The 26,666-nt window shown below is 38.7% G+C and overlaps 1 protein-coding gene and 1 pseudogene across 13 annotated transcripts in view; both read right to left on the minus strand.

Annotated features, from left to right (window-relative positions):
• Positions 1-26,666, minus strand: part of NRF1 (nuclear respiratory factor 1) — a 117,377-nt gene that overhangs the window by 25,645 nt on the left and 65,066 nt on the right. For all 13 annotated transcript variants that reach the window (XM_039860876.1, XM_039860878.1, XM_039860877.1 and 10 more), the window contains 5 exons: positions 18,312-18,470; positions 17,008-17,205; positions 16,314-16,415; positions 10,288-10,445; positions 3,728-3,852 (listed from right to left, as the gene is read on the minus strand). In XM_039860876.1, coding sequence (XP_039716810.1) covers positions 3,728-3,852; positions 10,288-10,445; positions 16,314-16,415; positions 17,008-17,205; positions 18,312-18,470 — 742 coding nt within the window. The remainder of the gene's footprint in view (positions 1-3,727; positions 3,853-10,287; positions 10,446-16,313; positions 16,416-17,007; positions 17,206-18,311; positions 18,471-26,666) is intronic.
• LOC120601381 (uncharacterized) lies at positions 17,871-17,989 on the minus strand (annotated as a pseudogene).

Consider the following 26,666-nt stretch of genomic DNA (forward strand, 5'->3'; position numbering starts at 1 on the left):
GATTTCCAAAATCAGTTATAAAAGAGTACAGATGTGATACTAATTAGGTTAAAAATTTTTATGAATGGGGAAAAAAGGCCATATTTTAAAAATTCAAAATATTAACATTCTGTGTAGTAGGATTATGGATGATTTTTGTAATCAGGACCAAATAACCCAGACCAAACCAAACAAACAAAAACAACAACAAAAAAAACCCAGCAAAAGCTATGCCTCCCATTTTTACGTGAGCAACTTTAGAAAAAGTGTCAGCCATTTTAGAAAATGTTGATACTTTCTTAGTAGCTCTACTAAGAGGTTTGATGGGACAACAGTTGAAGCAGATGAGTCCCATTAACTTTATTGATTAACTAAGAACTTGTTATCTGTTTTGTTCCCCTATCTAGCTTTTAGGAATGAAAGATATCTGCCTGAGTCTGCAATAAAATCTCAGGCGTAAGAGCACTTCTGAGGTGGCCAAGTGCCAAGATAATTCTAATTTTTCATTATTTTTGCTGAAATAGGAAGAAAGAGAAAAGATCTGTATATCTGGTTCCCTGATGATTGCTAGTAGTGGGTGGCAGGGTTGGGTGAAAGGTGGTATCACTCAAAGAGCTCTCGAGCCTGCGTGAACACGCCTTCACGGCCTGGAATCCATCGGCACAGGGGCTCTAGGCTATGAGGGCAGACTGAGGGGAAACCAACAGGCATTTAAAAGTTTGTACAGCCTCTTGTATTAAGGTGTGCTGGGAGGAAAAAGGAAGGAATAACTGTGATAAATAAGAAAAGAAAAAAAGAGATAAAGGAAGGAATAATTCCAGAGGCCTTTCCCAGACTAAGGCAATTCTCTCTATATTTCAATGAAAAGCAAAGCATTTGTGAAAATCTTTAAGTTGAACCAAACCATGAAACTCCATCCTGGGAGTACAAAGACTCATTTACAATTAAAGAAGGGAGAACGTAAATGAAATAAAGTAATGCGAGTGCCTAAGTAGTCCCTTTAGTGTTGGGGTGGGGTAGGGTCCAGGAAAAAGGGGAAGTCTTCAGGGTGCAAGGTCTCCGTCAGGTCTGCTTTGCTGACCTGGAATTTGAACTTCTTCCATGCATGGGGCATTCATTATCTTTAACTTGAAAACCACTGTCCTATAGGACACTGCTTTCACATCCTCACACTGCCCCAGCCATCTCTCACTGGTCAGTACACTCTATCAATGGAGTCCTCCATACCCTCTAGCTCTATCCCAGAAAATGCTGAAACTCCTCTTGTCTCAGGCTGAACAATATCCAAATTGCTCTTAGAAGAGTCATCTGCTATTAGGATTGTTATTTAAACGCTACTCTAGAATCCGAGATGTATTTTTCCCCCAGTAGCTTCTGTTTGCAAAGAGCACCTTGTTCTGCTATCATCTGATCCTTCCTGATAATGCACTTGGTCTACTGGCAGACTCCATAAGCTTGTCATCACAGAAGTGACAAATATTGGTAACAAGACACAATCTGAAAGAATGATGAAAAGAGAACTCTTAAAAGCCTAGCTAGGTACCAAATTGGCTGGTTAAATGGGAAAAATCAGGTTCCAGTCACAGAGTAAATGCTATAGCACTATGGGTAAAAATGTCAGAAGACAGACAGAGCATCAGAATTATTTGGATCACAGCCAATGTTAGATTCATTCTTTGGATTTCCAATATAGTCTTCACTTATAATTGCCGGGATAAGGCACAACTCAATGGTCTTAGCTGATATAGAGAAGCTGCAGAGAAGGTAACTCGGGCTCACAAGTCTGAGTTCAGCACGTGTGGACAGTCACAAACTGGGGATGGCCTGCTTTGGGGAACTACTGGCTTTTAGGATGTAGACCAGAACTTTAACACATATGCAGCCAGCAACTTGAAATCAATACAACACAACCCAAAGCCACTAAAAAGAGGCAGCTTCCAGGAATCAATAGTGGCGGGTGTGGTTCAACTTTATCCTATGGCTGAACAGGTCTTAACTTGGCCAGAGATCCTGAGGGTCCTAGCCCTACACTTACCTATACATTCATCCATCGGAAAAGGTAGGCTGGGGAGGAGGCCAGAACTATAAAGCAATCTGTTCTCCTTGCCCAGACAGGTTAAGACTATTAGAAAAGATAAAAAAGTCTCCTATCAAACCCACACAGAGTAGTATTTTCAGCAGTTCCATAGTGAGTAACAGCAATCACACTTCAGAAGAATGTCACATAGCCAGATATCCTACTTTTTGCTCAAGGTAGATTAGACTCAGATGAGGGAAGAAAAAAGTAAGGAGACAGGGGAAGGATTCAGCTAAAAAGGGAGATTTTCCTTAATAGTATCTATAGTCCTTTTAATTTTGAACATACATGGCTATGACATGCCCTTTACCCTGCAGTGTTCTGGCTAAGACAAACTCTATCTCTGTTTGGTTTAGTTCATGGAAGCCCCTAGCCCTACAGAAAAAGCAGGCTATAGTTCTGGTATTTGATATTTCCTTGTTTTTGTTTTGTTTTGTTTTTACATAAAATAATTCTCAGGAGCCACAATGGCTCTTTACATTTCCTATGTTATTCTTCTCTGGGGGACAGAAGTACTCTCTTCTTCCCACTTTCAAAAGAGGACACAGACACAGCATTGTGTCTTTCTTCAAAGGCTTTTCCAACTAAAATCTTATTCAATTCTTAGGGACTACCCTTAAAAAAAAAAGGTACCAGGGACTTTTTTTCAGCCATTAATGCCATTAAGGAACTTTCTACCTAAATAAATGTATGTTATTATCTATCCTCTTTCCAGGACTTTAAACAATAAATTTCCAAAACCACAGAGTACCTTATAGAAATGTCTAATCACTATGTTGTACACCTGAAACTAATATAATTTTGCATGTCAACTGTAATTGAAAAAAAAAAGAGTACTAATTTGACCTATTTAACCTAATTATATATATATATATATATTTTTTTAGGAGTTTAACAAGCAATCACATATTACGTCCCACAGAGCAGGGCTGGTCCTCCCCTTTGACCCAGACCTCTGAGGCACTCCCCTGGGCAGCCTAAGTCCTGGCGACTGGCTCTCAGAGCCTGCCAAAGTAGGTCCAAAGAGCTGGGCTGCCATTGTAAATTTTTGATACCATATTTCTATGAACTTTTTCTCTTTCGTTTATTCAGGATATCATCAATATCCAGGAAGTCAAAGAGCTGGGGAAGAAGGCTAAATCCAGAGGTCCTTGGTGAGGCCACATTTAACAGGAAGCAGAACCCACAGCACCCGCCAGAAAAGCACCTTTATCCCAGCCTGCTGGCTGATCCTGCGGTGACAGGGTGGTGCCTTTCTCAAGATAGTCAGAATATCCCACCCCACCACGATGCACCCACCCACCCCTGGGAGAGTCTGCTACATTAAAGACATTGATCTACCCCATGGGAGAGTAAGGATAAAATATGCCCCACGGCATATTTTAAAGTAGCTCTCAGCAAGTCCTGCCATAGCAAAACAGTCACTTTTCAAATAAGCAATTCAGTTAGGCAGCCAGTCCCACGGCATTTTTTCCCCCAGGAAACCCCAAGTCTCCTACTAGTTAAAGGAAGCAGAGGCTCCTAGAATTTTCTGAGGCATCAATTGCCTACCAATAAAGAAAAGCTCAAATCAAAGCTCAACCTCTTTATGAAGGGTTTGTTGTCAGTCATGTCATGAAGGTTTAAGTGGAAATGAGGAAGAAATTCAATAAAATATTTATGCTCTCTTACCATTAGCATCTTGGACTCCAGTAAGTGCTCCGACGGCTGCTGCGGTTTCCCCAGACAAGACGATTTGTCCCCCGCCTTGCAAGGTGGCTTCGGCCAGTGTGGCGACAGCATGGGCGGCAGCTTCACTGCGGGTACAAGAATAGGAGAGAGGGGGTGCGTACGTTGAATAAAGGTACAGCACTGCAGCAAGAGAAACCACCCTTTTGACCCTTCTTTCGACCTACTGACTCCAGAGTTGTGAGCCTACCAGCAAAATACATGATTCCAGTGCAACTGGACAGAGCCAGAATAATTTTTAAATGATAATAAAAATAGCTAGAGAAATCCCAAGTCTTATTTATTTATAAATTTAATGTGAGATTTTCTTTAAACCTAGGAAATGGGTGTTTGAGGATAGAAGACACTCATTATAGTCTCTTCTGTATCAATATCAATTGAGTGCTTGCAAGCCATAGTGGAAACTCTGATCTATATTCACAATGCAAAAGCCATTTTGGTTGTCAATCACAGGTTTTCTTTTTTTCTTCTCTCTTTCCAGTAACACAAGGCAGACCGTTTCAAACTGCCCTTTTATAGCCAAGGATGGATGATAATATGAAGTGTCAGCAACCTGGACTTGCTATTTAATTAATATCAAAGAATAACAATATGGTTTACATCCATGATTTCAAATGCAAAGTAATGGTTGACTAACATCCTGTAAAGTCCAACTCTTCTTTGCCTTACTGTATATACAGGCAACACTAAATTAAGACTTAAATTTTAAAATTATCAATATAAGCCCAAAGTCCTTGATTCTAGAAACACAATAAAATAATAAACTTCCCTTCATTGCAAAGCAAATGCTCTGTAGAATAGACATTAACCATGTTTATAGTTAGCACTATTCTACCAGTTTGTGTCCCATTTTTTCCCTTTTTCTTGCTATGCTTTTACTATATACACGGATACCCATTTTTATTGATTCTATGATGCTACAACTATAAAATGTACTACTATTTTGTCTTTAAGAAAAAAAAAAAAATCCTGACGATTTTAAGATTATAATTTACCATCCAAATTTCAGCAATGTTAAAATATGATTTAGAGAAAGAAAAAAAAAACACATTAATTCGGCTCCTCTCCTGGGAAAGTATCAGGTACCACTTTGCAGTTACTGAGGGAGTCTCAAAAGTGAGCATAGAGTAGAGGAGGTGAAGTCATTTAGTTTAGCACAGGTGGACAAAGTCCTGGATTTGACAGCAAATAAGCTAGTCGACTGAGCTACAGGCTTTGCCGTAACTATGGCAGTCATCTCACAATCACAAGCTGTAGGTAGGGTGGGCGAGGGGCTGTGGACTGGTTGGTAAACATGTCACAACTGTGGGCAAAGCAACAAGTACCAAACTCAACAATGTCACTTTCATCTAACAGAGTCAGCAGACAAGTAAAGCAACGGACATAATCATTCCCTTGGGGTAGAATTCTTGGTCACTATAAGGATTCTAGGAAACAGTAAAAGAAATGTGGTGAACAGAAAAATCTTATTAAATAGAAAATTCTCCCCTTCTTACTCCATTCTTTGCTTTAAAATTTGTATGTCTCTGTTTTAAAAGTCATTTTTTCCCAATAATAAAACACAGGTTATGAAAATTTCATTAAGTATAAAAAATTAAAAATATCATACAGAGATAATTATTTCCTTCCCATCTAAAACACAACTTTAAATAGATAATAATTATACTGCACAGTTTTATAGCCTGCCTTTTTTCACCTAACATTGTATTTCTTCCATGTAAATATTCTTTGACATTAATTCAAAACAATGAATACAAAAGTGCTGACTTTCTCCCTTTTATAGTCGTTTCACTATGACAACTTTTAATTTGTAGGCTTCTTTTGACTTAGTTCAAGGTTATGATTACATATTTCAAATTGATTTGTTTCCATAAAAAATTTTAGAATGTAACTGAGGTTGAGCAAAAAGCTGAACAGAATCATAGAATTTTATGCAGCCCATGTAAAAGCTAAGATAATCCTCTATGCCAAAACACACTTCTTGGTGATCTGAAACCCACGGCCAGAGATTCCGCAGTATCTATAACATGAATTTAGAGCCAGAGGGGACCCTTGATCTAGAATTACTACTAAGGCTATTCTGTACATTTTATATTTCAAAGGGCCTTATAAGTACTTGTCAGAGATAGTAATATAAAGTATGATTTAGTGCCTAGATCCTTCACTTTTAATATTTTTCTAAGAAACTTGTGTCGAATAATACTACTGGCCAGTTTTACAGTATCCAGCTATCAGTGATTAATGATAAGATATTTAATACTCTGATTTGAGTCTTCATGGAAAGATGAAAACTATATTCTTTGGGAAAAGCCGTAGCTGTGCGGTATTTGAAGGAAGCTATGTATGAGAATTGTTTACATGGAAACAGGATCTTGGTTTACAGGTTACTCCAGAGACTACTCATCCCTCATATTTTGTATCACAATTTAAAGTAATCTTATTTCTATGACCATCGAAGGTGATGTCCCACCACTCTTGTATACCCTGGACACATGCTTGCAGTGTGGAATTTCACAGGCGATGACCAGGAGGGCAGCTCCCCAAGCCCTGACATGAAGGTGTATCTGTACCCAATCACACCCATTTTGTTATGTCTGAAGCTCTAAATATTTGAAGTCATTTTCTTTAATACCTTTCTAAAATATGGCAAGGTAGAAGAAAAGCTGTGAACCAGCAACAACCTAAAGCAACCTGGGATGTCAGGGGTGAGGGGTCTGCCGGAGATAACAGGTCCACGGGCCAGTGAGGTTACTTTGTCCCATCAGGGGCCAGAGGCAAAGCAGCAATGACAGATCTTTTACATGAGGCATAAAGACCATGGTGACTCTTGTGGTTGGCAGATCTATTTCCAAATGCATTCTAACCACTTACACTAGACTTCATAGGAAATGATCAAACTATACTGCTAGAAAAAGATTACCGTTACTTAAAAGGTGAGTAGGGATTAAAATGTCTCTAAGCTACCACTTCACAATTTTTTGACAAAAGTGATCCCCCGACCAGTTACAAATGAGAACTTTCCAAAGACTTTTTATCTGCAAGTGTCCAAACTTCTCTACAGGAAAAAGAAGCAGTTGCACAGTACCTGCCCTCCATTTCCAGAAAGGATTTCTAATCTTGGTTGTCCATCCCATTTACTGGACAAATAAATACCAGTTCATATATTAAAGCCATATTTTATTTTAATAATATCTCTAATTTTAAGTCAATAGTATTTCCTTTTTTTAAAAAGAGGTGACTGTAATTATTTTCTTAAAAATATGATTTACTTCTTTCTTTAATCAAAGTCTTCACAGCAGAAGAATAGCAACTCTAAATTCCTTGAGAAGAGGAAACCATCGTAAGCATTTGTTTCCCCATATCACTGAGTCACAGCACTATACGTAGTAGACACACAGTAAAAATTATCTCAGTGTCAGTAACACAGTGTAAATTTCTACTAGGGCAACTGTAGATTCAGTCTATAAATATTTATCATGTATTTCTATATGCAAGGACTGTACTGACTCTATGGAAGAATTTCTTTAAGAGGGAGTATAAATTAGGGCAGCTTAATCAACAAACTGAAACTTGAAATTAATCACTATCACAATGACCAAATGATTTCACTTTCTTTCCTCTCTGGTTGCTCAGGCTGAATAGTTCTACTGGTTTTTTGTTTTTGTTTTTATTTTTGTTTTTGTTGTGATGCTCTGTTCTTCATTTATTCACGTTGATTCTCTCCCCATCTCCTTTCTAAAAGTGCTGATTTATTATGTACTTGGAAAATAATTAAAATTAACTAGTTTCCAGATATTTTAATGACAATTTCTCCATAGCCCCTTTAGGTAATTATAATGCCAGGTTGGGCTAAAGGCTGTCTGAGCGCAGGGCCCTTGTTCTGACTTGGTACACAAAACTCTTAACAGCGTGGTTGAAAAACTAGTCTGTCCTGCATCTGTCCTGATGCCCTTTTCCCTGCTAACAGATGATGGAGCCCCACTGTTTCTTCTTCTCCACCTGCCATTGCATGCAGTTTGCCTCTCCTTACTCTGTGCTCACTTCTGCTGTTTATAGCGCAGCAGAGGTGCAGGTGATTATTAGAGAGCCATGCTTGTCCCATCTGCACCTGAAACAGAGACAGGCTAAAAGGGAGCAGCTTTATGAAATCATTTTGTTACCAGAGGAATGAAGACCAGATTTTTTAGTGTTTTTCACTAAGATGACTTCCAGCAACAAATTCTGTGGAGAGGCTGGGAGTGCTTCTCATCCGACAGAGAAGCAAATGCCAAAGGCTTGTGTCTCGAGCCCGATCCTCCTGCCCTTAGACAGCGAGTTACCTCTTCTGGAATCAGAAAGCCCCCTGGGTTCCCCTAACTGCTGTAGTCTAGTGTTTGCTGCCGTGCCTGGTTTCTTTACCCGCAGCAGAGGCTGCAACACACCATCCCCCAGCACTCATCTGGCGTTGAACTATCTGATTGCAAACAGATTTCAACATCTCTTTACTCCTCTGACATGCCACAGTGAAACACATTCTCCTTCCTTTGGAGTAAACACTATAGCCGCCTCAGCTGCACCTGAGTTTGTTAACAAGCTCTCAGGGGAAACCATTACCCTCCCTGCCTTTAGAAATAAGTTCTGGTCCTGACACTAACGGGAGCCAGAATGTGCCTCATATTTTCCACGATGTACAGGGTTCCCAGGACACTCACACTTCACGGGAATATCCAAGGTGCTGGCTCAATGGAATCCAGTTTTGCTGGTCTTTAATGGTGGCCAGTTAGGCCCCATGCTACAGTGAGGAGCACCAGGCAAAAGAGAGGGAGGCTCTCTCTCTGGCCATGACTTTCAAGAAGTTTATCTGTGTGTCCTCTCCCGAAGGAAGGAGTGGGATTGGGCCAAAGTGTTACTGAAAAGTGACATGGTTTAATGGGCTAAGAAAAAAAGTTTCAATTCCAGGTCACTCAGGCACTCAGTGGGTAATTCAGGGAGGACAAGTGTGTGTGCACTTTGGTTTTCTATACCTAGTCAACCAAGTTCTGGCCACACTTCTTCAAAATCAGTCACTTTACTCCATTCTTACTGCTTTAGTTTCCAAGCCTTTAACAAATTGCACTTGGATTGCCTCTTCCTAACTGGCCTTCTATTTCTAATCTCATCTCACTGTAAGCAGTTGTGAACAGACAAATCTTAACTCAATCTCCCAAACAGTATGGTTTCCTTGAAGGGAGACACTATATTTTAGAGCACTCTTTATTCACAACCTTACCCAGCTGAGTGCTGGCACGTCACAAGAGTTCAGTGACTACTGGAGACTAACAGCTACTGTGCACAATTATAACAGCAGTGCTCCCCTGGGACAGGAGCTGATTTAAGGGTCTCACGTGCACTGAATCTTCCAATTCTCTCAACATCCTACAAGGTAGGTAGTTATTACCCTCATCTGACAGAAGAAGGAGGCCTGGGCTCTGAGTTCAAGTCAATTACCCTAGCTCAAACAGCTAGTGACAAAAGCTGGGATTCAAACCCAGGTAGTCTGATTTCAAGATCCACACCCTTAGCTATTAGTTAAAATGCCTGGGTCCATCGAAAATAAAATTGCGTCAGCGGTGAAAAAGAAGAATGATATGGAGATGATCTTTTCTGTCAACAACCAGTAGATGGAACCAAGCAGGAAACAAGACTATTTAGTTTCGGAAACTAAACTATCCCTTGCTAGAATATCCCATTCTGCAGCACCCTTCCTAAACATAACTGAAGAAAAATTCCAATTATTTTTCCCAAAAACCTGAAGCTTATTTTATTGCAAAGTCATTGATAAGCAAAAGAAAAACATTTCCTGAAATGTCAGTAAAATCAGTTCTCAATCAGCTAAACATGGATTAATACCCCTAACAAAAATCAGTTTCTTTTGTAGGGTAAAAGGAAAATCAGTCCTGAAGCTTTTTGATTTGTTATTATATCCTTTAGTCTGGAGGTCCCCAACCACCAGGCTGCCTAGACTGGTACTGGTCTGTGGGCTATTAGGAATTGGGCAGCACAGCAGGAGGTGAGCGATGGGCAAGCAACCGAAGATTCAACTGTATTTGCAGCCGTTCCCCAGCACTAGCATCTCGGCCTCAGCTCCACCTCAGATCACCAGGCATTAGATTCTCATAGGCGCGCCAGTCCCTGGTGCCAGAAAGGTTGGAGAACTGCTGCTTTAGCCCCTTTAAAAAAAAATTCAACCTTGCTGCTTTTGGTCTATTAATAGGCACAGAATGGGATAAAGCAAAAGAGAGCCATATCCCTTGATCAACAGACTCGAGCTGGAAGTCAGAAAAGCTGGACTGGTTGCTGGGGGTGGGGTACGGGTGGAATGGGGTGGGTGAGGGCTGATTATAACCCAATATACAATATCCTATGGACTATGAGTATTAGGCTCCAGCTGCCAATTGTGACAAACTGAGGTATAACATTTTTCTACAACTGTAGACAGGGACAGATTCGCCACCCTCATTTGTTCCCCCTACCCCTGCCTCCACCTGTTGAGTGCCATGGTGACTGTAGCTCCCTGTTGCATTTCCTGAGAAGCTGCCACTGCGGCCTCTGCCAATGATGCCACTGCCTGGGTGGCCTCTGATGCTTGCGTTGTCTGGATGGTCATCTCACCTCCTTGTAACGTGGCCCAATTTTGTTCCACCTGAGGCAGAAAGGACATGATAGTAAAGAATCAAAGTCACAAAAGAATTATAATTGTTAAGTCATCTTTCTAATTAAATGCTATGTGCTCAGCTAAATACATAAATACTTTTAAATTAACATGACCTACAATGTGCAGAACAGGATTTTTAGTATGCTATCTTTTGTGTGAAAAGGGAGAGAATTACAATATGTATTTGAACTTGCTTATATGTGCATAAAGAAATTCTAGAAAGACAGAAAAGAAACCACTGAAAACATGTTCCTCAGTGTGTTGGGGCCGGGGTGGGAGTGGGGGTTTTAGGAATGAATAGCTTGAATAGGAGACAGAAAGCAGTATGTTCCACTGTATGCTTTCAAATAATTTTTGAATTATCAATGTTATCTATTCAAAAATTTTTAATTTAGGCCATAAACGTAATTCTGAAAAAATTCAAAGTATATCAAGGGAACTCCAGACCCTTTGCCCAAAGGTAACTATTGAAACTATTATTTATTTATGTCTTTGCAGGGATATTCTCTCATTGTGCAAGCATACTCTCACACACTCACACACACTCACACACACACTCACACACTCCTACTTCCCCCTTTCTATTCCCTCCTTTTAAAAAATAAAAATGGCAGTATATTCTACATATACTTTTGCACCTTGCTTTTTTCAGAAATAATACATCTCTGAAATGATTCTATTTTGGAATGTATAAAACTGCTTCATTCATTCATGATTCATAATAATGGCTGCACAACATTGTATTATAATACAGATACACCATGATTTATTTAACCAGCCACCTTTTAATGGGTATTTAGGCAGTTTCCAGTCTTTTGCTATTATAAACAGTACTGTGATGAATATCCTCATATACTACTTTGTATGTTTTACATGAATCTATTTATAAATTCCTGAGGTGGAATTGCATATCGAAGTCATTTTTTATTTTTATTTTTGATGGAAACTACCAAATTCAGTAAATAATTTTTTTAATGTGTAAAACCAGTTTTCCTTTTAGTGTGGAGAAATTATGAAGAAACAAAACGAAATAACTCGCCATTTGGTGATAGAGTAGATTAGAATTCAGCTTTGCTAGAGCTAGCACAGGGTTTCTCAACCTTACCTTATTAACACTTCTTGTAGGGGACTATCCTGTGTATTGCAATATGTTTAGCGGCATCTCTGGTTTCTACCTGCCAGATGCTAGTAACACCTTCCCCAGTTATGACAATTAAAATTATGTCCAAACAGTGCCTCTTGTCCTCTCTGAGAAGTGTATGTGGGGGTTCTCCTGGTTGAGAATCACTAATTTTAGTACAATGCTTTGCATTTAGAGATTTCTTAGTTCTGGGTACCTGACTCTAACTACTTCAGTGCATTTTGCTCAATAACCACTGGTTGATTAATTATTCTCTCTCAAAAACACAAAGCAGCAGGGCAGGGAAAGCAATTTCTATTCCAAAATATGGTAGGTGATAAATCAATCACCTCAGGTAAAATACTTCCACAGACTCGGGTCGTCAGGACGTTAGCGGTGCTTACTGGAGCTCTTGCTGTTCCTGCTTTACATTGCTGGGCCAGTGAGTGGTTAACTTGTGCCTACATGTTACTGTATCTCGAAATGCCACAAGCTCTAGGAGAGGTAGATATTTAAAATGTCTCCTACTTTGGCTCTATTACCACACAGATTATGACACTGCTTCTCAGAATGCTGGTCAAAAGCCTCCCAGAACAAGACATTCCTGTGAGCCACCTTAGTATTTGGCCTGGGTTTTCATAGGCAGTGAATTGTGCCAACAAATCTTCAGGGTCTGACACTAAGAGACAGAGATATCCTATTCCCTTCCCTTGGAGCTGCAAAGTCGCCCACTCAGGAACTCACAAAACTCTGACTTCCCAAGGTTTTATCTCTTTGATCTCATTACTTCAATGAGCATCGGTGCAAACAATGCCACTTTAGATGGCAAGTTATATTGACAATTCGGAGAGGTTCAATGATTCAATTCAAAACATCAGCAGAAGCTGGCCAGCCCTGTCACCTTTTGCCATTAAACAGTTTCCCTCTTTCCAGATTTGCCCCTCTACATTTTGCCCATCCCTCTGCTGAGCTTGGCCTAGTACAGCTCTCTCAAGTACTTATACTTCAATGGCAGCAACTTAATATACACGCATTTAGTTACAACTATATCTGTAGCAAAAATTGTATTAAAATGTTGCCATATATAGCAGCGGTCCCCAACCTTTTTGGCACCAGGGACCGGTGCTCCTATGAGAATCTAATGCCTGATGATCTGAGGCAGAGCTGAGGAGGTGATGCTAGTGCTGGGGAGCAGCTGCAAATACAGAGGAAGGTTCCCTCGCTTGCCCACTGCTCACTTCCTGCTGTGTGGCCCGGTTCCTAACAGGCCACGGACCGTACCTGTCAGCAGCCTGGGGATTAGGGACCCCTGATATACAGTATACTTTAAGGAAGTTAAATTATAGGCATGAAAGATTCATGGGTGGCGGTAAAGGGTGGAGAAAAAGTAGGAAAAGAAGCAGATAAAGATTTCTATTCAGAATAACAGCAAGTAATAAATAAATCAGCTTAAGTGTTAATGCATCCTTGGAATTCCTACTCTTGAGTCTCAGTTGTGTTTGCTTGAGCTCTTGTTGCTCTCCTTTTCTATCTGTTGAGAGCCACTGTATAGTTCCATGTCCTAAAGAAAGGGCCACAAGCCCTAGGAGGAAAGATATTCAGAGGATGTAGTTTAGCTTCTATGCTTTTCTGAGAGAGACCCATGACAGTGAGGCCCTTCAAACTGAGGGTACTCTTATTCCCTCTCTTGCTATAGTGAACCACCTGTGGTTCTTCCACACTTTCACAGTGGGATGCACTGTATGTGCTGCTCCCTTTGATAGGAATGAGGCCTCCCATCCTTGCAGCTTTTGCCTCCTGTGCACTCTTCCAGTCTGAGCTCAGGTGAGACTGAAGGAGCTGAGACAACTCCACTCCCCTACAGAACCAGGTTCAGGGCCTAGCCTCTGTGTTCCACAGCATCTTGGGCTTGTTTCTACTCGATCCTTATCTCCTTGTCATTGTTCTGTGATGCGTTTGTCTCTATCACCGACCTGAGTGCTCCTTAAGAGCAAATGTGTCTTTATTTTCCTGTGTTGGTAGTACCTACAGTGCCTGGCAGAAAGTGTTCGTTTGCTGAATGGGTGGATGAAGAAAATATTCCTTATTTTCCTATTTGTTCTTCAGCTTACCCATATTTCAGATAAATTGATATTCATTAAAAAGTCCACCTAAAATAAGTTATGCTACTTCAAAACTTACATGTGTTGATGGCTCAGTTTAAAACTCATGTCTCTAATATCTTTGCATTTTTTTTCTTCTTTTTCTAACAGAATCATATATACCATTATTCCCAGATACCATTCCATTTCAAATTTTGACCTTTCTGACACATGATGTAATTAAAATTAACATCACCAATACTAATCGGTGGTCTTATCAGACAGAATATATTCTTAAATCCATTTATATTTGTAAATTGCTATCAAAATTGAAACTGTGTAAATATTCTGAAATCAATATATATAGTTTATTTCATATTATTTTGAAATTCTTTCCTTGTTCATTTCTAAATGTCTATGTACCTTATTCTGTGTCCTAATTAGTTTTAAACTGGCTAAAGTTAGAGATTTTTTTTTGTTGCTTTGTAACTACCTAGATTATTGGGTATTCTCAGCACATAGAGAGTACCCAAACAGATTTGGGAAACCATATGTTACCAGAAGAGACAAGCCCCCAATAGTCCAAATTTGGACTAAATGTAACCAAATGTAACTAACCAGGGTGATGTGGTCCAATGTAAGAGCCCTCACTTGCAGGGCTGGGTTAACAAAATGACCTTACAACGTCTGAAAGTATAGGTATTATTTATTTTTATAAAATACTTTTGGCTCCTTGGGAGAAAAGATGCTAAATACAAGGCAGTAGGATGTTTTTACTGAGTCACCTGATATAATGTTTCATTGGCTTGATGTGGTCTTACCTGCCCCAAGTCAGTGAGATATTTTGACGAATTGCGATTCTTATGGCTCAAAACTAAGATGCTAACAACCAGTAATATCGAGCAAAATCGGAAGGCAAACAGAATCATACTATAACAGCTGTAACGTTTTGTCACTTTTTGAAATAATCTATGCTTCTCTTCGTATCCTTTTTGTTTCACTAGAAGTGTGGAAAGTTAGAATTTTTTTTTAATCTGACAATTTGGTATTTACCAACAAGCTATTTATATGTTATTCACCCACTCCAACAATAGATGACTTTTGAATATGTTAATTACCTTTGAGTATGTGAAGTTATTTAGTAAAATGGGTTTCAATGAATTAGTCTCTAGAGAAGTGTTTAAGAAACACAAAATTACTTTCTTTAAGTAGCACCAGGAAATGTTTGGTAGGGAGATATGGTTGATAACTTTGACTAAGTCAAAAAGAAACATATCTCATAAGTGTACCTACCTATCACCATCTTCTTGACCTAAAGCACTTCAAGAAGTGCTCTCTAGTTTTAGTGTTTCGGGACCGACATATTTTTCCCTCAGCTAATCCATATTCTTCCATGATGTTTATACATTTATAAAAGTAAATATCTGTTAACCTTTACCTTTCTACTCTGAAAAACCAAATGCTCCTGCCCCAAACCTCCCAGATTCCCTAGCTGGAGACACTCTCTCCGGAAGGCAGAGACCACTTTGCAGCATTGCTCAGAGCCTGGATCACAGTTCATTCATATATACATTTCTCACCCCACTAGACAGGAGCTCCTTGAGAGCCGAATACCTTGTAAATCAACATATCAACCGCAGCACGACAGGGGCTCATATATGTTGGCTGACGGAGGAGCCCGGCTGTGTTTCTCTCTAATCTTGCTAGCCATGAATGAGATCTTTATCAGTTCTGTCCCTTTTCTGAGATGCACAAATGAAAGTGACTTTGTGCTGTTCTGAGTAGAAATACTCCATGGTTTTGAATGAGGGTCAGATAATTTTAGCTTTAGTTCTGATACTGCCTTTTGACATTTGTTGGCTATTTTTCAAACTTCAGGAGTACACCACGCTTTAAGGGAAAAGCCCGGTGACTTAATGAACCCTTTCCTAAACTTCACTGATGGCTCAGAGCCTAGAGAACATTTTTATAAATGCATTATCCAGCATCAACACTTACTCTGAGACTCTAGGCATGTCACCCGACTGCTATGTTTCAGTTTTCTCATCTATAAAGTGAAGATGATAACAGAGCTTATACTTCATAGGGTTGAATGCTTAGTTTACCAAGTGCTCAATAAAGGTTAGCTACCTTTAGATTAACATCCCATAATCACCTTGGTTTTGGCAGGGAAAAATTTTCTTGTGAAGCCTTTTCAAAGGCATGTTTAAAATGTAACAGATCATGTCTACTGATTTACAAATATATTTATTCCTTCAAAGAATGGTTTAGTCAGCTCCAATTTTAATGATCTAATTTTTTTCATAATGTCCAAAGATTAAATTTTGTTGGATTCACAGCATAAGAGTATTAAATAGATAATCCTATTTTATTATGTATTATATAAAATGCTATATTGCCAATGTAAAACTGTAAGTTCCTGGTAGTCAGGTCTAAATTATAAAAATTTATGAATTTCAACTGTTATAATAATTAATATACACAGCATAAGATACTTTGCAAAACTGTCATGATCTGATGTTTTCAAAGGTTTAAATAAAATAATGCTACAGATATATAGGCTACTTACAGTCTCTTCATCTTCTGGACCCTCACTTCTCCTTCACCCATACATTCATGTATTTAAGAAGACGCAGACAGAATCCTCTTTCTTACCTCTCCATCAGCCACAGCAGAGTAATTCACTTGAGCAACAGTGACTGTGGTTGGCAATTCTGAAGCATCAGCCAATGTGGCTACTGTTGCCCCTGTACCAACCTAAAGAAAAACATGGAAAGTGGTGTCAGTGGTGAATTCTTCTACTCCTCCTTACTCCTAAGTTGAGATTCATTTAATCTCAATTCAGCACAGATAACAAGAATATGCTTTGTAATATGAAGTGAGTTACTAAAATCATATCCCAGACACTAACATGAGTTTCAGAGTTTTACTTAAACTAGATAAAGCAGTATTAGAAGCTATCACATTTTACCACCTGTACAACCAACTTTCTACTCATTCCTCAATTTGAATTTCAGAGGTTCCCTATCTACCAACAAATCTTATTTTACCTCAGAAGAGGCAATTCAGAAGGAATATTTCCTGGCCATTGACAGGGAAAAACAGTAAAAAGCCATTTTTATAGTATTCTGTTTGGGAAATGTCCGGAAAAGCTATCTGTAGCTCTGCATTTAGCAAAATGCAAACAATTTAAAATGTTACTAAAAAATCAATTTTAGGTAGGGAGATCTTGTGGAATGATATAAAGTTCATACAAGAGTTTGCATAGAGAATTATTTTCTCCAGTCGGAAGAGTGGTGCCCGCTGATTCACCGCAGGAACCAGTCTGGTAACCACAAGGTTTACTCACCTGGATAAGGGAGACCGTGCCATCGGGGTTACTAAAGGTCTGGACCACGGTCTGTGATGGTACAAGATGAGCTATACTGTGTGTGGTTGTGGCCTGTGTTTGCGTTTGCTGATCTTCAAAAGCATACAAAAGGTCCTCCCGCCCATGCTGTTTATAACAGTTTTTAACTATGGTCCGTAGTGCTTGGGTCCATGAAACCTGTCACCAAAAGACCAGAAAAGCACGGTAAGTCACAAAAATGTTGGTTATTCAATCCCACTATGGAATAAACAGCTGCTTATTTATCAAACCAAATCGAAACAAACCTCATACAGAGTGAACTCTCAGGATTATTGCCCACAGACTGATTCTGACACAAAGAAATTCAGGGCCAAGTACCAAAGATTTTCCATTGGTTCCTTCCTAACCAAAGTTTGGTTTAGCTTTTGGGTTTCATATCCTGTTCTAACCTGAGGCCAACTCACAAAAAGAAGGTGATTCTTTTGTCAGGAATTCTATATTAAGATTCTCAGTAAATTTCCAAGCTAACTGAAAATAAATATGCAGAAAAAGTAAGGAATGACATCTAGTTTAGTGTTTCTTCATTTTTATCAGCAGACCTGGCCAACTTCCTAACTAACTTCCTAACTTCCTTCCTTCCTTCCTAGCTTGCTTCCTTCCTTCCTTCCTTCCTTCCTTCCTTCCTCCCTCCTCCCTCCCTCCTCCCTCTTCCCTTTCCTTCCTTCCCTTCCTTCCCTCCTTCCCTTCTTCCTCCCTTCCTTCCTATCTTTCTTTTTTAGGCAAGGCAACCCTTGGTTGACCTCACAGATTGCAAGAACCTTGTCCACTTACAATACCTTATTTTTTATTTTATTTATTTTTTACGCCTACAGCACTTGGTCTTCCTATGTGGTTTTCCATCCAAGTACTAACCAGGCCCAACTCTGCTTAGCTTCCAAGATCAGATGGGATTGGGCACATTCAGGGTGGCATCTTCACATCTTTCTAATTCTATATTTATATTTTTCAACAGTGATTCTTGCTAACCATAAACAAGGACATTTCTAAGTCTTCAAAGTGACTAATGCTCCTACTTCATGTTTCTAAAGGCGACTACGCAGAGAAGTGTAAATTCATGGACCCATCATGATTCTTTGTAGTGATGGAGTGATAAATGGGAAAGGCTATAAACCAGAGTATCAAACTTCTTTGGGGGGATAGGTTTGACTATTACACAAACGTTTTCAGACTTTTTAGCATAAGAAGCGGAAGGAGGTGGTTGATTCAGAATGGAAAAGTAACAGGCAACTCAGAGAAACACTCACCCTCTGCTTTTGCTCTTCTGTGCGGACATCACTCCGGACATTTGCCCATGGGATATCTTCAGGCCACCAGATGGGCTTGCAGCTTTCTTTTCCCCAGCCTGGTTTTCCCCGACCTGTGGAATACTTGAGCATCTCTGGAATAAATGCCCGAAGCTGGGCCTGGAAGACAAGTGTGGTCAGCAGCCATGACAGATGTCTAGGAACTGTTTTGTGTCTCCCGCCAAATTCTAAGGTTTCGCACAGAGAGCCCTCCTGGAGGGCCCCGGAGAGTTCCAAAATATAACTGATAAGAACCCATTGTTTTCCATACATTACTAAGAGCTCCATGAGTGACTGAGAATTACACATATGTTGATAAAGTAAACTTTAAGCTGTATTTCATAGCTTTGTTCCTATGAGATCAAGAACACCTGCCCCCAAGTTTGATTTCTGCCTCCTAAGGTATTACTGATGCTGTAGGTTATTTCCCCTCTACAGCTTCTACACATTTAAGGTATTAAACAAAGTCACTGCATTTTCAACATTATTCTGCAGATAGTAACCAGGGCTATTAGACTAGAGAGAAATAAGAGTCGAGGAACAGGTAAGTCATCCTTATTTGTAAATGACATGACTGTGTGTCTGGAAAACCCAAGAATCAAATAAAAAAAAATACTATAAAAATAAAAGAATTCACTAAGATGGTCAGTTACAAAATACATGAAAATAGTCTTTACTTAATAAAAAGTGAAAATAACCCTAAAACTCTTCTAGAAAGTTTCAAGTAAGTAGAGCCAATGTATATGAGTCTGACATATAGTGAAGCATGTATGACATCATGGACTTCGTTCAGGTTTCTTTTACAATCGAATCCAGACCAAACAGGTGTTAAACCACAAAGACAATTGCTATGTTTCATCTCCTGGCACAGTAACTACACTGTGTTTATGCTGAAGGAAAATGGGAAACTATTTTTTGAATATTCTTACTTGCTGACAGTGATTTTTGGCAAGAGAAGCAGTTTATCAAGTTATAATCTTCCTCCCTAGACCTACTGCTTTCTTTGTAAGCTGGTGGTCTACAGCACTGCAGATAGAAGCCGTATCCTTCAGCTAAGGGCACATCTATGCTTACTCTATAGCTTAAGATTGAAAGGAGAGGACAATTTTAGCAGTGAGTCAGACCCAAGGACATGGGCTTAAGGCTGTAAAACAGAAAAGGAAAAAAAAAAACAGAAAGGGAAATACTAAAGTATTAATGAGAGATGAGTGCAGCCACACTTTTATATTGAAGAGTCTACTTAAATATCAGGTGTTCTTATTTAAATATTACTTTACCAGAAGATAATACAAATTATTACATAATAGGGAATTGTGAACCCCAAGCAGTAATGTTTACCGAATAAAGCAAGCTACGGTTGACAGTATTTACACTGGTAATTCTTGTGCCGAGCCTGCCATTTTCCCCTAAGTATCCCCTCTCCCAGACAGTCTCCTGCCTACAGGATATGATATAATACACTCCGTATATATTTGGCTCTGCAGCATCAAGCAGCAGGCTAATAGAAATGTATCCATTTGCAAACTCAGGCTATCAGCTGGCTCATGAGGTCACTCCTTCAGTTATTTTAAGTAAGTGCATCTCAAAGTCATTCTTCCCTTTTTCCTGGCTTCCTGAGAGTGTATCTTTGTCAACCTCGGATACATGGAGAAGGAAAAGGCTTAATCCTCACACACAATATTTACATTTCTTCAAATATTTAAAAAAAAAAAATGGCTTTCTCAGATGTGTAAACAAATTAACTGATAGCACAGACTTTTATAAGTCTCCCTTCTCTTTTAATCCCATTAACAGCCTCCAAAAGGAGAGTTCTTTATATTTGTACCTAATAGAGTCTGGAGATAATAAAATAAGGCGGCTAAATATCTTTAAATTAACAAAAAGACTAAAGTGTCCAGAAAGAACTTGCTGCTGAGAATACTTGGCTGACAGAGACTGCTCAAATTCTACCTGGAATTCCAATATTCTCTAATTCTCATGCTTTTCTCGGCTCTGATCCCCCACTCATTTGCACCAATAGCTTCTCACGCTCCTCAGTTCTGGGTCACCCTGGCACCTGGCTATGGACACCTTTCATCTTCAATCTTGCTTTGGCTCTCTCACACCAGGCTTTCCCCCGGGTTTCAAGAACTTGGTTACTTGAAGTGTGGGCACGGCACCGATCTACTCACTTAAAACTCTTCTCTCCTCTCTCTCCAACTACTTCTCTTCTCAATATCTTCGTTTTTGCCAGTAGAACCCCACCTCCTTTCCCAGACACCCAAGTTCAAAACTTCAGCTTTACCTCTTTCCTGTAACACCCATCTAGCCACTTTCCAAGTTCAATTCCTTCTTCTCTGAAAGCTCTGTGATATCCATCCCTTTTTCTCCAGTACCAGCTTCATCCCCACTTCCTAACCCAAGGCTAGTGTATCCTTCTAGTTGGCTTTCTTGTTAACACCAAGTTCTCTCCTCTCTTCCTTATCCCACGTATCCTCAACAGACAGGGTCTCTAAATGTTACATAGCTCCAGTGCTCAAAATTCTTCAAACGGCCTTTCACTATTAACAACTAAACTGAACTCTTCTGTCCAGCTTTTCTGGCCTGCCACAATTTGGCCTCTCACTAACTGCAGTACCTACTAATTCCCACCAGGCAGCCTTGGTCCTCATTCTACACTGTCGTATGAACTGCCAAGCTCATTCCTGCTTCTACGCCTTTTGCTTTGTTCCCCTTACTAGACTACTTTGTCATGCTACTATTCCAGGGCCACTGCTCATTCCTTAATGCCCAGCAATTCTACATTCTTTGTGAAATACATCTTGACTACTTCTTTAATCAGCTTTTTGGATACATCAATAAAAACGCGAGCTCTAGACTCAAAGGGTTGGCTATGAACCTCAACCCTCTCTGAATCTTAATTTTCTCAACTGCAAAATAGTAATGATAATGGCAAATATATTTTGTCAATTGAGAGGATCAGAGATTGCTGGTAGTACACAGTGGTGCTGAATTAACAGCATTTTTATTATTACTTCAGTCATCAGCCATCTTTTCAATTTCAAAGAAACAGCCAACTTTCTAAAAATGGTTTTCTAATACTAAACACACTGTGATATACACAAAGACATTTAGCCTGTTTTTCAAGATGGGTATAGCAGAAAAATGCAGAAAGAGCCAAAATAATGAGTTGATATGTATCTGTGTAATCATGGTTAAGGCTGAGAAATAATGCTAGAATCAATAAGGAAGAAAATGACCACCTAGGCCAATTCCTCGCCTTGAGGAAGCAAACCATTACCAACCGCCCCATGCATCGGTAATTTAGGTGGTCTGTTCTGCTGGAACTTTGAGCATTAAAAAAAGGTGTACAAGCATATTACTAATGGAACTCACCAGAAAACGGGACTCAAGTGTAACCCTAATTAGAAAAAAGTGACAACTAGGAAACCCCCTCAAAGATGTTTTATGTGGCAGAAATCTTTGGATGGGAAATGTTCCAAGCTCTTAAGAAGGAGATAGGGGCTAATATGAGAGCCTCAAGAAATAGAAGCAACACAAAGAGAAGGTTACTTCCATAGGCAAAGACCCCATTAAGTTAACACATGGAATCAGAGTAAAATTAAGTGCTGGTATATAAGTTCCAACTCAGAGGCAGATCTTAGCTTTTTAAAATACTAATTGTCAACTGTATATCATTTATTCCTATATCAAAATAAGAGGTAAAAAGTACCTTTTACTATAAAAGTTCACATTTCAAGTCCGTATATTTTGGGGATGAAGGATGAATTGCCAAGAGATAATCTGACTTCACTGAAAAAAAGCAATTTCCCACCAGACTATCTTTATACTGTCCTAAGTAAATAGTGCTAAGGCTAAAGGGACTAATAAGGGAAATGAGCTGTCCAGCAGAGAAAGAGTTAAATGATTCCTTTCCAGAATTCAGCACTGTGATCTCATTACCAGTTGGATTAATTACTGGTCCTGGAGAGTTTTGGAAACCCAAGCTACTCATTGTGCTTGTTAAGGAAGGTTTGTCTTCAATCCACAGGGGAGACAATCAACAGGATCAGCAAAGGTAGAGCTTACCCTCTCGCAGGCTGCCCTCTAATTGGGCCGCAACAAGCTTTCCCAGCCTCTCAGTTCTTCTGATTCAGGGTTCTAGATGGGCTTCAAGTGCCCAGCTTGGTCAGAAAACTCATCCCAAACCAGCAAAGAGTAGAAATACCACTCCATTCAGAGTACATTCAGCAAAGGAAAGATTACATGGAAACCACAGATGGTTTTAAAATTCTTTTCTAAAACTCTAAAGTTTAATCTGGCCAAAATGAAACAACAATTCTTACTCTTTTAGAAATTTTCCACTTGTAAATTCTGTTAATTCTTTGCTGTCCAACAATGTATTATCCTTAAACATTCCCAAAACCCTTCGCCTCTCTTCTGTGTTTGCTCTGCATGCACTTGCGTCTAGGGATTTTGAGGTTCTTCCTGGTGTCCATTTAGGTTCAGTTACCAAGAAAAGGCCTTTTAAACCAAAATGTTTGCCAACTTCACCTCTACTGAAGAGATCAAAGAATATGTAACAATTTAAAGACAAAGCAGTTAAAATCAAACCATGTTGAAAGATGCTGTTTTCTATAGACTACAGGAAAATAGAAATGTGGCAGGGAAAGAAAACTGGAGAATTTTCAGACTGTGGCTTCATTATTTTTATTTAAAATTATGAATTTCCAGCTTGACAGACCCAATTATATGCAAATGAATATTGAGAGGGCATTAGAAAGCAAAAGCAAAACTATTTTTTTGCTCACTATTTGGAATTATCTGTACCACTGACCTCTGTTCACAGAGATAATGAATGAAAGTGGCTTTCCTTATTAGAAACAGCAAACCTATATCTCCATTCCATAGTAGTGCCAGCAGAAACACTAGCATCTCAATCTCATTTTCCCATAAAACACATTCATTCCTATAGCAACATGGGAAGAACAAATTTGGAAGGAAAAATAGGTTTAGAGAATTTGAGGGACAGTCAATGAAGATACTCATTTAAAGACTCCTCTCTCAAGCCAACACTTCTGTTTCTCTACCTCTATACCCCATCGACCTATCAAACTGTCTTCCTCTCATTAACCAAATGCTCTTAAAATTCTACCTTCTCTCTGAAGGGTCTCAGATTGGTCAGTTTCTGCTAGCTTATCCCAGATGTACTCTTTTGTACAAAAATTTAAATAACACAGATAAAGTGAAAGTCTTCTTTTCAATCTGACCTCCCCCAATCCAATCACCTGTCCAGAGGCATCAGTTTGATGAACAGCCTTCCTTACAGGCCAGATTCTGTGCATTAACATAAATGTGCTGGAAAGACTGGAAAGACACAGTTTTATGTGATAAAAGAAAACACAACTGCTACCATATTGTCCACATTTTACTACAACTCACTTTTTCGTCTCAACATTTTGCCATAGAGATCTTCTCAATGGTAGTACAACTAGAATAATCTCCTTAAAAAACACTGCCTAGTATCCATGGTATAGATATCCATTTTATTTAACCATTCTGCTATTGATAAATATTTAGGTTGTTAACAGTGCTTGTATATGCTTCTTTGTGCACACATTAGTATTTCTGCAACAGAAAATGGAAGTGCTTTTACTAGAGTATATGCATTTAACATTTTTAGAGATACTGCCGAACTGTCCTCCAAAAAGACTGCCACTCCCACTCCCACCACACACACTCTTTTCACACCCTCCTTCACATTATTTTTATTCCCAAGTTTTCTTATTTGGGCTCATCAAATGTATGGGAAATGTTTATTTTAATTTTCATTACTAATGAGGTTTTTATATGTTTACCAATTATTTTTTCCTTTTGTGAACTGTTTTGAATGCTTTGCTTATTTTTCTAATGATCTTTTTCTTATTAATTTGAAGAAAATATTAATCTGTTCTGGATATTAATTCTTTGTCATATAATTTGCAAATACTTTTCCCTAGTCTAGTTATATCCTTAATATGAAGTTTATGTGCCTATTCCCTTCCCTTAGTTATCCTGAATATATCCTTATTTTTTTTTTATTATACTCAAAATAAGCTATGTTCTATTTAAGAACACATCCAATGTTTTTGTCACCTTTATATTGTCTTAATCTCATCCTGCCTACCTAATATTTACAAAATGTGAAATGGCATCATATACATAAACATTTTTTTATAACTTTATATAGTAAGAAAAGCCTACTTTGCATATAGATTCTGACACTACCGTTTGGAACTGTTATCTACAACAGTGGTTCTCAAAGTTAGGTGTACACTGAAATTGCCTGGGGAGATGAAACACTACAGATGCCTGGATCTCATCCCCTAAGATTTTGGATTAATTGGTCTGGAGTGTGATCTAGGTACTAGGATTTTAAGTTCTCCTGGTAATTCTATTGTGCAACCAAGTTTGAGGACCGCCAAACTAAAATACTGTTTATCCAGTCCTTTAAAAAAAATTTTTTTAATCGGGGTAAAATACATATAACAAAAAAATTTACGTACAATTCAGTGGCATTAAGTACATTCACGATGTTGTACAACTAGAACCTATTCATCATCATCCCAAACAGAAACTCTGTACCCACTGAACAATCAATTCTCATTTCTCCTTTCCCCAGCCCCTGGTAACTTCTGTTTTACGTTCTGTCTCTATGAATTTGCCCATTCTAGGTAGTTCATATAAGTGGACTCACACAACATTTGTCCTTTGTATTTAGTTTGCTTCATTTAGCATATTCCTACCCTATGAGTAGAAAAGGCCAGACATATGCTTTTTCAGAACAAAACAAAACAAAACAACACTCAAAAAACCTAAATTGCGAACTAATGAATGTTTTCTAAGTAAAACACATAAAGCCTACTTCTTCTTAACGAAGCAATCACTATGTTGAATGTTTCTGAAGGTTTCCCTGAAAACTAGTGAGGAATTACTATCTCGTTGCATCATCACTCCGAGGGAGTATTAACGCAACAGAGATTGCCCCAGGGAGAATAAAAGGAGGACATTAGGTTCAAGAAGGGAGAGGGAAGGGTGGAGGTAAAAAAGAGTGGATTTTAATCAATAATACTAGACTTGTCTTTCCTGATCTAGTTCTTCTATAATTATATGTATTCTCTGCCTGGACCTCTTTTAACACAAATTCCAAAGATTTACAACCTCCCAAGAACAAGGGAATACTACTTGACTAAAGTGTGGTAAAAAGCTGAACTGATTTTCTACTAGCAAAATCATAATGATTGCTTAAAGCTCTTCAAGAAATGATGTAATTCCTTAAACTCAGTGCACTCTGGGAATCAGCAGCTTGGACACCACCTGGGAACTTGCTAGAAGGCAGAATCTCAGGTCCTGCTCCAAACCTACTGATTCATAGTCCGCATTTAAACAAATTAGACTGTCAGGTGATTCCCAGGCATGCTGAGTTTGAGAAACACGGTTTAGTCCATCCTCTGGTCTCTGGTCTCTGGTCTGAAGTATCTTAGAAAATTTTGCTAACCTGGCTTTCAAAAGCTCTGAAAAGATGATTTCATTATTTCATTGTAAATGAATTCTGGGGTTGCAGAATGTACACCAAATTAAGATTTCTTCTGCTAAGCCTATCTCATCCTCCTTCAATTCTTATGCAAGAAGGCAGTCAGATATGGGAGTTCCAGCTACTGTTCTTAAAGTTGCCTAGAAATTCAAGTTTTCATTATATCACTAAAAATACAGAGCCATGTGTTTTTTACCACGTGTAAATCACAAGACTTTATTAGGATCGAGATATATTTATAATAAAAACAGAAGCTTTTCAGGTAAATATTCTACTTACTAATACAGAATTATACTTTTAACAAAAAACAAAAACAAACAAAAAACTAAACTACAGAGCTGCTTTCTAAAAGAATCAGGGCATCCAGTTCACAAAGAACTTAAAATACAGTTATATGTATTTTCAGCCTATGTAGGAGGCAATTTTGATAGCTGTTAGAGCAAGTCAAGAAATTCTTTTAATACATATATACAATGGAATATTACTCAGCCATAAAAAGAGATGAAATCCTGCCATTTGCAACAACATAGATGGACCTTGAAATAATCATACTAAGTGAAATAAGCCAAACAAAAGGTTGAAAATTACATGACATCACATATGTGAGATATAAACCTGAAAGCAACAAATGAACAGGACAAACAGAGACTCATGGCAATGGACAATGGACTAGTGGTTACCAGAAGCGGGGTGGAGGTGGAAAATAAAATAATAAAATGTTAAAAAAAAAAAATTCTTTTAAAACAGTAATGTTTAGTGTAGAT

The sequence above is a fragment of the Pteropus medius genome, unplaced genomic scaffold (assembly GCF_902729225.1).
Source record: "Pteropus medius unplaced genomic scaffold, Ma_sr-lr_union100, whole genome shotgun sequence".
NCBI lineage: Eukaryota > Metazoa > Chordata > Mammalia > Chiroptera > Pteropodidae > Pteropus > Pteropus medius.